This window comes from Camponotus floridanus, unplaced genomic scaffold (assembly GCF_003227725.1).
Source record: "Camponotus floridanus strain SB8 unplaced genomic scaffold, Cflo_v7.5 scaffold2, whole genome shotgun sequence".
Lineage (NCBI taxonomy): Eukaryota > Metazoa > Arthropoda > Insecta > Hymenoptera > Formicidae > Camponotus > Camponotus floridanus.
This window is the reverse complement of record NW_020229325.1, coordinates 6,118,687-6,130,403: the sequence shown is the minus strand read 5'-3', so window position 1 is coordinate 6,130,403 and position 11,717 is coordinate 6,118,687. Positions and strand designations below refer to the sequence as shown.

Below are 11,717 nucleotides of genomic sequence, written 5' to 3'. Positions count from 1 at the left end.
CGTTACCGGTAGCTCCCTTTCTTCGGAAGATACTCTTTGAACTGTTTCAAAGTGACGTTGTGACCAGGAATCTTTGTCCTGTATGGAAACTGCTCGTCACAGAAACTGAACACAACAATGGTAAAATCGCCTGCATCCTGCTTCGGTTTCCTCAATGTAGATTGATTGGACTGAACGTACGGTTGACTCTGCGACGCGGACTCGTACGTCTGTTTGGAAACATTCAAAGGTCGTTGCTTGCAACTAGCGCGCATTCTATTTTCCTCTTTTAATCTCCTGCATGTCTCCTCTAGTTGTATATCCTGCAATATATATATATATATATATACTTGTAATGCATATACTGTCAAACATGTGAAGAGAGAGGAATAATTTCGATTTACCGTATGAGGTGGTGTTAAAGGTGGCATTCCTGGATCAGCAACAAACGGTTGAGCAGGTACACCCATGCTCCATGTTTCTCTGTTTGGCCTTTCCAAGGATCCGCTCCGCGAACCATATCTCTTACCGTGACGACAACTGTGTTTCAAGTCCACCTTCTTGTCTGTTTCCTTGAACCGGGGTATCAGACGAATATCCTTATTTATGGAAGGCGGCACGTCGCTGACGACGCTCACCCCGCTGTCCGTTAATTCTGCCATTGACTTCTTTGTGGCTGATCGTCTTGTCATGTCTGACCTTCGGAATCTTTGTTCATGACCTGCAAATGAGAGAACATTTTATTTTAAAAGTCATAATTCGGTTCCCACATATCATAAACGAATCGTCTGTTTAATTTATTTAATTTACCTTGGAGATAAAGATCCTGCTTGTGGAGGGAATCGGCATAATCGCATGGCACGGATTTAGATTTGGGCAGATGCGAGCCTAGCGAACTCATAGAACTAGCCCCGAGGAGCTCGCTGCCATCCTGGAAATCGTGGATATTACCGCTATCCACTGAGAATGTGGAGTCCACGTCTTTTTCTTTTCTCTGCTTGTAAGATCGTGGATAATTGTGCGCAGGACGCCTCCTCTCAGGCGAGAGCCTGGGAGTTCTCGACGGTGTCTGGTCCGACCAGACGCGAGACACATGTTCATCGAGGATCGCTTGATCGCTATCTTCCTCCAGGGGCAATTTTTCCTTCGGCGCATCACCTAAAGTCTTATGGACTGCTCCGTTGATCGCTTCTAACGATATGTCATTATCGATGGACAGATCGTTCCCTTGCTGCAAACACTTGTCCAGTTTCTCTTGATTTTTTTGCTCTCGTGCTAGAATTTCCAGTTTCTGCGTGAGCATTTCCGCGAATTGTTCCGCTGGCATTTGTTTCGGGGACGCCATACGCTGGGTTCGCGGGACGACATGGTGCACCATGGACTCACGATTTATATTCGCGGATTCTTTGATTGCCCTACTAGATTGCTTCACATATTGCTTTTTGCTCCTTTGTCCACCGCTCATTCCATCGCTGCAGATAATAATCATAAATATGTACAAATTAGTAATAAATGTTATCAATATTAACCAAGATCAAAGAAGAATTAAAAATATAATAAAAAATGAAATAAATAAATAAAACTATGTATAATTGGCCCAAATGATAAATTAATAACAAAAAAGGAAAAGTTTGTTTAGGACCATAATTTCGCAGGTGGTATTGCGTGTTTTGTAAATTTAAAAGAACAAATTTTTGAATATACAAACGTCCCTTTGGGGCCCTCTTCAGTGTGACAATACTAATTTAATGGAACATACATAGAAAGAAATGTTAGACTACATAGGTAAAAAAATATAAAAATAAAAACAAACGGGAAGTAATACTGTACAAAGTCGAATAATAAAATTGTAAAATAAACATCGATGTCGCAGTCGAGTCGGTGAAGATGACTAATAAAGATTTTAAATTATGACTGGATAATACCTTAATAACGCGAAATATTTTTTTTGTGTGATGCACACGCTGTCCCTACATTGGGAATGTTTCATTAAATCAGCATTGTCAAACTGAAGTGGATCCGAAAGAGATCGAAATGTTTGTATATTTAAAAATTTGTTCTTTTAAATTATAGATTTACAAAATATGCAATACCACCTGCGAATTTCTTGATCCTAAACGAGCCTTTTCCTTTTTGTTATTATTATTAATTTAATTCAATATTAAATTATTAAAAATTTTAATGTGATTAAAACAAAAATTAAAAACACTTTCCACTCTTTCTTTTCGATGCAAAATAAAAGCTACGCACATTAAGGCAAGAAAAAAAAAAGAAACGAAAGAAACTTACATGGATCCATCGTTGAGGGACATATTGTCCACTTCGGTACGTGCATCACTGCTCAAACTCTGAAGCTCAGAATCCTGTCTGGATACTGGATTGTAGGAGGAATATTGTGCGTGCAATCTGGATACGTGCATGTGATATGGACTAGCCCCATGTTGCAAGTAAATGCTACAAGTGCCACGCAAAAACAGCACAACAAAAACAACTAAGTAAACGGAAAGTATAAAACGGAGTTATTTTGCAAACAAAAAATAGAAATAAAAAAAACTATATAATTGGATAAATAATTTAAAAAAACCGTTATTACGGGGAAGGGGAGGATAGCAAATTTATCTTTTGATGATGTCAATTGCTCGGGAATCGGTAACAATAAAATGTAAACTTAAAATTTAATTCAGATTATGCAAGAGTTTCATCACATCAAGCTTCAAAAAGAAATGATAGCACTGTTAAGGCATTCATTGCAGAACTGAGCAGTATTGTACAGAATGACGAATAGTATTTCAAGATAAAATTCGATAATTTTAAGAAAAGCGCATTATTTATTTATTACCCGGCGTACGCCTCTGGCCTCGGTCGTAGATCCATCGCTCTACTTTGTTGGGTAGCCATCAGGACATCTTTGGTCAATCTTAATTCTCTCATTTCTCCGCATGTCCCGCCGGTCGAGTGCGAATTGTGCATGATGTCGACGTATTCGCTGTCTTCGTGCACGGTGGGCAGTAAACTCGGCCCGCAAGAGATGGACATCTCGCGACTGCCCGAACTCGAACTCGGGCAACCGCCTGAATTGGTATTCTGGCAGGATTGAACATAGTGGAGGTATACATCGGACTTGAAGAAGTTGGGATACGTCGTCTCGTTGATCAGCCGCTCGACTTCCAATTGCACGATGTCGAATACCTTTTGATCGGCGCGGCCTTCCTTGACCCGCCGATCTGCTTCCTTCATCACATTTTCCGGTATGGTTAATCGAGATTTGCGAAAAAACCTCTGATGGATGAGCTTCACCAGTTGCGGGATCTTCCCAACATCTACTTGTTGTTTGAGACCCTCGCAGGCAAACCAAAATATGAGCGGATCCAAGTGCCCCTCTTCATCCAGGTACCTCTTAAATAGCTCTAGACCCACCGAATCCTCTAACAGGGAGTGCAGATTGTCCGCCCATCTTTCGTGAGCAGGACGCAAATTGCTCTCCATGGTAGTGGTTCCGCAACAACCCTCCGGCTCAAATCCCAATGGCGCGGAAGCATCGCAATCACCGCTGGAGGCGTGCAGTGTCGCGAAAGAAGAACGTCTAGGTGTCAAAGCGGGACTCTGTGGACGGATCCGGCTGACATAGCTTCCTGTTTCCTCTCCTAAAACATGCAAAGATTTTATTCAAATAAGTTTCAAAACATATTGGTATTATATTTCTTTTATAAAAAATAACAAATATTAAGCATTTAGATTAATTGGGACATTCTAAATTTATATGGAGACGATTTCGTAACAATTGAAAAAAAGCCATAAGTTATCGACAAAATTTAATAATTTTAATATTGTATCTTTCTTGGAAGGAGATATTTTTATATTTTATTAAAAGATTCAGTTTCTTTTACAAAAAGAACGTGAAGAATTGTTAGCGCATTTGTAAAAAAAAAAAATATAAGCTAACAATTTCACATGGCTTTCTTTCACGTACTCCTCCTCTACTCGTTTAATTTAAGTTTGTTTTATCTTACCTGGCACCGGTGGTCGAGGAGAGTTTTCATTGAAGCAACGCGCTTCGTTATGTCGAGATGCGCTCATCCTATCTATTATGGCCCTCATGTACAATTTTGTTATCTACACTTAATATTCGCCCACGATGCCTCTTAGAGGACATGGTTAGTCCCAACCTGAAAAAGATTTTACAATAAATATGACTGTTAAAATGTAGTTTACATTTTTACAATAAAATGTCTGAAATCAAAAATGCGATTGCCAAAATATTTTATTTAATTACAATAAAACAAAAAATATATTCATTAGAATAACCATCTTTATAATTATGAAATTACATTTTTACTGCAAAGAAATACAAAATATGCAAATTAAAGTAAAAATAGAAAAATTGCTTAATATTTTTATTAGCAGTATAAATATCTGCTAAACAAAAAAATAATATTATATGTAAAAATAATATAATATATAAAGATTTTATTGATTTCTCAACATAGTTTAAATATTATAGCTCTGCGAAGGAGCAGGGAGTTGGTACGTGCCAACAAAGAAGAGAAATCTGGGATGCTGGATCGATGGAGCTCTGCGGTGAGTCATATCTCTCAATTAAGCAGCTAAGGGAGGTTTTTTCTGTTGTCAGGAATTGTAAGGGTGGAGCATAGCAAAGGAACCATCTCCTAGCAGGCTGCGCAGAGGGATGCATCTCTGCGTATACATGTATATATGCATACCCCTATTGGTCTGTTGCGCAGACCATTTTGTGTGGTATTGATCCACAAAACCTATAACGCAATCCATTGACTGCTCTTACCAGGTCTGAAAATGTCTACATCTATCTCTCACGAGTTTAATATCCTGTATATTACTGAAATCGAGCTCTAATACAGCGGAAAAATATTAATAGGTTTATGAGGTGAAGCAATCTATGGAAGAAAAGGCCATTATACCTCTAGGGTCTGCCTCTTTGTTATGGCAGGGCATAGAAATATGGTTCATATGGTTCATAATTTAAGTGGCAAATGTGCAACTACATGCTTGAAGGGATATTCCTTGTATGCACAGTTATTTAACAACTGTTGTTTCCATTACATTAATGGAGTTAACAACAAATGGCATCAAATTATATTGAAAAGTTGAAACTTGTATATATATATATATATATACTGGACATACAATATTAATTATATAAATTCAAAAGAGAAATTTTTCTTATATATTCACATAGATGATACAAAGTATAATAAATATAATAAATTTATATTATTGACTTGTAACAATCTACAATAATTTCAATATTACTATATCACTAGTGCGGAGCTATCGAAGAGAGGAGGAACAGCTCTCTTATAAGTGTGGAAATTTGATCCCTACCCATACAAGGAAAGAAATATGAAATGAGAAGCTGTCATAGTGAATCACCTCGCTTCACTGCACATTTACCTGAGTCAAAAGAGAAGAATCAAAGTACATACCATCTTAGTGGTGGAATCTAACACAGGCAGCCTTTAAATTTGTTAAGTCTACAAGGATCTATTATGATTCTGATAGAAGTGGATTGATCTTGTAAACTACAAACACTGCAAAATCTTTTTGTTAGATTGCAAGATTGAGCCTGCGATGCCTTCGATAGCACTGCTGGAAGCACACTGAACTAAGGCTGCGTCCTGACCAGGACTGACGCCACATTGATATAGCAACGTGGCAGGGTAGGGATAGAATCTAGAATCCTTGCGAGCTACGTTGACTCTCATTTCCAATAATACTCCATGGAAGACATTTTCACGTATCAGTCCTAAAAGAATCAAAACTCTCTAGCTTTTATTTCTAATACTAACTGTTTTCATGGGATTGATTATAAATATATCACACTGTTAAACCAGAATTAAAAGAAGAAATATGGAAAAATTATGGAAGGCCCTCTCAATCAATAATGAAATATACATCACCTCACTTGTTGCTGCACAATTACAATCATATATTATATTTGTATACCCAGCTTTGCGTAAAATTCATATTCACATTATAATTAATTTATCTGCCTCCTAATATCTGTGAGAGAGAAGACACATTTATGTTATACAAATAAATTCCTGGCGATAGCAAATGTTTGAAAATTTCTTCAGAAAATCGCGGATAGGATATTCTCCCAAACACTGGCAAATGATAATAAAATCGACAAAATTCTTCGGTTCGATTGTATAACCGTACCTCTTACAAGTTGAAAAGCTAGACCGGCCAAACCAGCGATATCCCCCCCCCCTCCCGCTCGACAAAAAGGGGGAGAAAAACGTTTGTCAGCAACGGCGGCCGCGAGGTATTAACGTAAGAGGCTTTCCCGAACGTATCAATTCTCCCGCGGGCATTCTCTTCTCATTGTCTGAAAATATCTCCGCGTTCATTCTCGGACGGACGGATCTCCCTCGACTCGGTCCGCGAATCTCCTCGCGATGGCGAAGCAACACGTCCCGCGACACGATCGTCCTTGCCGGCCGCGTTGTTGCTCTGCTGATGTCCTTAAACGCCGCTTTTTTCGCACAGACAAACGTCATCTCTCTCTATTTTCTCTCCCCTTATCAGGAAAGGGAACGAAGCTGATGATCTCGACGATGTCGATAACGTTATCAATCGTGGAGATTTTTCCAATCGCGTTTACGTACGCGTACATACAATATATATCGACTTCGAAACTCAATCCAATCCATCTTCCTCCTCTTCCCCCCCACCCCCCGCACCAAACTTTTATCAAATCGCGGTGTCGCCATCTGTCGCGCGATCGATGGCACCGCATATAAATTCAAAGTTGCAAACGGAAAAATCTATCTTGCCGATTGCGTGCAAATCTCGCGGGAAGATTCAGAAAAGCCGCTCACGTGTCACTTATGTATGTAAGGTAAATGCGAATTAAATCGCGTATCAAAAATTAATTATTAACACGTGCCGTTCGAACTGTCAAAACCCAAGCAAACGCGTGTCGTTTCGATGTCAAACCGAATTACTTCGTTTATATTACCTGGAAACTTTTTTGTAAAGCTTTTTTATTTATATTAATAAAACATTGAAATCTACTATTAATTATAACTACGCGATATTAATTATAACTACGCGATATTATTTATTATGCCATTGAATTTTATTTGTATGATTAAATTGAACCATCAATTTTGTTTTACTAAATAATTAGGAGAAGAAAAAGATAATAGATAAATATACGAATGAAGTATTCTATTCGCATCCTAAATTTCTTAAAGACAATTATAATTAAAATAAATTATAATAATTTCTTTAATCAACGTCACTTTTTCATCAATCCCTTCCCAATCTTTATTGAGAAAAAACTCGATATCCTTCTTTAGACTCATAGGGAGAATCGCTAACTGGAGAGATTATAAAATTATGAAATTTAATAAATTTAATAAATTTCGTCCCTTCTCTCTGTTTTCGGGAGACACGTCAACGTCCTTTTAATAGTTCCTCGCGCGTGTTCACTTTCGCGACTTTTAATTATATGTTAGCGCGCCGTCGAATAATTACATAGGGATGAATGTCATTAAGTAAATAAAACGAGAAAGGGGGAAGAGCGCGCGCGGGGGAGGGGAAGACGCGCCTAAGGTGCAAATTAAAATTATTATGTTCGCATCGCGCTAACGAATTACGGACGATGTTATCTGTGATCTTATATTCCGCCAACAACCATGACCATCATCGCCGTCCCATTTAATGACCTTAACCCTCACGCGCTTCCAGAGAATATATTAACCTTTTCCGGCTCGGCGACTCTCGCACGCGTGATATCCTTATCCGGGCAAGTTTTTCTCGCAATTCATCGCTTTGCGTTCTCTTTGAAGTCGAGGATTAACCGCGAAGGAGATCTCGCTTCGATAAGGGTGTCATATAAGTAATTGCGAAAGCTACTCTTTTGGTACAATTTTTATAATTATTTTACTCGCCATGATATCAATATAAGCATATGAAAGCAATAATGAATCGGAAATTTCAAATTTTTACACATTTTCTTAATTGGGTAATTTTATCCTTATGCAATTTTTTATTCATTTTGACAAATATAAGAGGTATATAAATAAATCGCTTTTTGTATCTAAAAAAATAATACAGATATATTATACTAAAATATAGAGATATATCAATTTTATATATAAAAATATTGCAGGCTTTTTTTTTAAATTAGTTCTTTTATAAAGCGTCGAATATTAGCAAGTAGGCATTTTATAAAAAGTCTAGGCTTTTTGTATAAGAATTAAAGGACCTATGACATAGAGAGAAACTTTATATATATTTCGAAAATTTTACGTAATATCTCGTGTACGATTCTTGATTTATATAAAATATTAATAGCACTTCATGTTTTATATAAAATATTAATTGCGCTTTTCAATAACACTTTACACAATAAAATATAAAATTTGAAATATATTCGCTTCGCCTGTCAATTTTACAGTAAAATGGCTAGAGGTATAAAATCGCGGCTCGGTCCGGCGTGAAATCACGTCCGTTTCGCGTGGTCGACGACGTCATTGTCGGCGGGATCTCGCCCGAGAATACCAAAAGACGAAACATACCGCGAAGGCACCCCCTCCCACCCTGTCCCCCTGACAGGGTTCGACGAGATATTACGATCCGTCGAGGCGTGTTAAAGCCGCATGTGTCGCGAAGAATTCGCGAGAATTCCCGCGTCCATTCGCGCGAAAGGAGTTTCTCTTCCCCGCGATATGATATTAAAATTCACACCCCCGTGACTTTCAATTCCGGGCGCGAGGAATTCGCGGTGGCTTCCGGTCACCGCCGATATCCGTGCTTGCATCGGGACACGTGTGCGAAATAAGCGGTGTCGGCGAACGACTCTCGGAGATTCTTGAATTCGAAAGCGGCGATCCATTGTTTAGATATGTCATTGTCGCGGGATCTCTCTTATGGCCGACTCGAGAATGTAAATCGCGGTTTTCGCGATGTCTAATTTTAAATTCCGGGAATTGGATCTAAGGAACTTGTAACGATAAAAATACGCTACATCATCATTTTTTTTAAGCATCGAAATGTCAAAATATAGACGCAGATAACGAAGGCTGCGGTCGATAATTGTCGACCACCGGGAATATTGCGGTGTCGTTACCGCCATTGGGACATACAAATCGAGAAACGGCTGATACGCCTTCCCCTTTCATCCTCGGAGCCGATAAAAAGTTCTGTTTGATGCGATATTACCGACGAAAGCAGATATATATTTTGGGGGATGTAAAGTATAATAGAAAAGAAATAAATAAATAAAAGGGTGAAAGATTAAATCGACTAATATTAATGTTTCCAATTAAGTTATTCAACACTGCTTAGTTATTAAAATATAAAACTATTACGAACGAGATATTATAACTAGAAAATTTGATAAATATTTAAAATTTATCCTATGTTACTTAAATTGGGTTGCAAAATTCAAAAATCTAAATTATCAGACATTTCGTTTTTGAAAACAAAAATTAACCGGACGAAACCGGAAAAAAACATAAGACTAAATTAAATACAAAATTTTATAAGAAAAAATTACATATTTTTTTTTTCAATTTTAAAAACAGAATTTGGATGAATAAAATAAAAAATAAACTATTATTATTTAATATAAGATACATTTTATTATTTGGATGTATTTAAGAATCATATGACGTCCAATTTGACTTGTCAACCGGATTCAAGAGTCTTGAAAACCTGACAGTCTGCGTCAAAACCGGACTGTTGACAATCCTATACTTAGATTGTATATAATAACAGTAACATTTTTAACAACTAGTTTGATCGATCCTGGAGCAAAGAGAGAAGTTTATTAATGATTTTACTCTGTTTAAGGGCAAAGAGAACTCTAACTACGCTATTAATAAATAAGATACACGTTCAGCATGCAATTAATTACATTCTACGCGATATTTTACTGATAATTAATTGACACGCGATCGGTCGCGTTGCTTCAAGTGACGTTTCCCAAAAGATGCAATGCGCGACATGTCGGTCGATTACTCGCGAAAGACATCAAGTTTGGGAGGAAGCCGAAAATGATAATCGCCCTTCGGGCTCTTTCGCCGTACGAGATATGCAATGATGGGATTATTGTCGAGAATGCGCTTTGAAACCGTCTCGTGGAGGACCATCGCGAAATGATTTGCTCATCCGAAGCCACTCGAGTGATCCTGTGTGACTCGCTCCCGAGTTTGCTTTTCCCGCTGTTTCTCCCAACTCTACGAATTCTCTCGACATCCATTTCTCATTTCTGTTATCGAGGAGTGATAATACGAGTATCTTTCTCGTATTTATTTTACTCGAGCACCGTTTTCGCGATAATATACTCCTGGACAAAATTAACACAATTTTTTTTCACTTTTTCTCGAAAATTTTTCAGTAAAATTTAAATATCAGCTTTTAAGTAGATAATCTTATATCTATTTAAAAATAGATAATCTTATAGATAATCTTGAATCATTTTGGGAGTCTTAGCGACTCCAAAATTTAATTGCAGAATAAAGAAATGCGGAGATTTTTAACCGCGAGATGAAGAACAGACCTCGAGATGGAACAGATACGTGATTAAAATTCTAAATAACATATACGCGCAATTGGAACGATTGTAAAGATTAAAAGGCGGAAATGTAGACGGGTTAAAAGCGAGAACGACCAACAACACCGGTCGCTGGCGATCTTGCGAGGGTCATTTATCGGCGAGCGATTAAGATTCTTTCGAAAAAACGAGAGACGAGGGCGAGCGAAACGATGCTGCTGGCAAGAAGAAAGGCGCATCGGCGGACGAAGAGGAATCTTAAAGGCCATCCGACGATACACCTCTCTATGCAGTCGCTGACACGCCGACTTTTTGTACGTCGCGATCAACGACGCGAGCGAATCTCCTAAGAGAGCGCGAGTTTCTCCTTTCTATATTTTTCAGTAATCGTCGACTAAATGTAATGTAAAGTAATAATATTAAATGACACAATCTAGTCGTATAAATTATGTTAAAAGTGATGACAAAAAAGTACTAAATTAAATAGTATAAAATAATCTAATTGCATTAGATAAATTTGATAATAATAGCGTGACTAACATTACTCTTTCAAGAGATTTATATATTTAATTAATTTGTTATTGATACAATATTTAGATAATTGAAAAATGTTTTGTTATTAATTGTTATTAAATGGTTCCTTTTTTTTACTATGAATTGATAATCGTACACTAGTAGATTAGTTACTCTAGTAGAAGAGAATTAATTAAAATTATTAATTTAAGTATTAATAAAATGAAAAAAATCTTCAAGGAATCGCCGCAATTCATGATCATAATCACGCTATCGCGTTGTTAAATTTACGTGGATCACGCAAGGAAGGAAGTTTTGCGATTGAGCTACTATCCGGAATAGGTGTAAGCTAGAAAGGATGACGGATACCGATAACAGAAGACAAGAAACGGAATGACAAAGAAAGCATCGGGGAAAAGAGAAGAACGAAAGAGACTTCTGGGAAGTTAACATCTCTTCCTTAAAAAAATGAACTTTTTATTACAATTCTGAATGCATCCCTAAGAGTTCTAGAGTTCCTTAATAAAATGAAAAATAGTTCTGGCACGTTAAGTAAAAAAAAACAAACGTTAAATTTTCGAGGTGCCAATTTCACAAAACGTAAAAAAATTACGACATCTCCTTAAATATTAGTTTAAGCGCTTCGAATGTTAATAACTTTCGTTAGAACTCTTGAGGT

General features: G+C 37.3%; 1 protein-coding gene across 5 annotated transcripts in view; it reads right to left on the bottom strand.

Annotated features, from left to right (window-relative positions):
• Positions 1-11,717, bottom strand: part of LOC105259438 (axin) — a 30,772-nt gene that overhangs the window by 1,257 nt on the left and 17,798 nt on the right. For 2 of the 5 annotated variants that reach the window (XM_011271362.3, XM_011271365.3), the window contains 6 exons: positions 3,990-4,145; positions 2,819-3,623; positions 2,269-2,433; positions 790-1,451; positions 384-700; positions 7-302 (listed from right to left, as the gene is read on the bottom strand). In XM_011271362.3, coding sequence (XP_011269664.1) covers positions 7-302; positions 384-700; positions 790-1,451; positions 2,269-2,433; positions 2,819-3,623; positions 3,990-4,077 — 2,333 coding nt within the window. In that variant the 5' untranslated portion in view covers positions 4,078-4,145. Of the gene's footprint in view, positions 1-6; positions 303-383; positions 701-789; positions 1,452-2,268; positions 2,434-2,818; positions 3,624-3,989; positions 4,146-5,441; positions 5,801-6,177; positions 6,683-11,717 lie in introns of those variants that run through there. The other 3 variants (XM_011271363.3, XM_025408220.1, XM_011271366.3) reach the window with 3 other exon arrangements.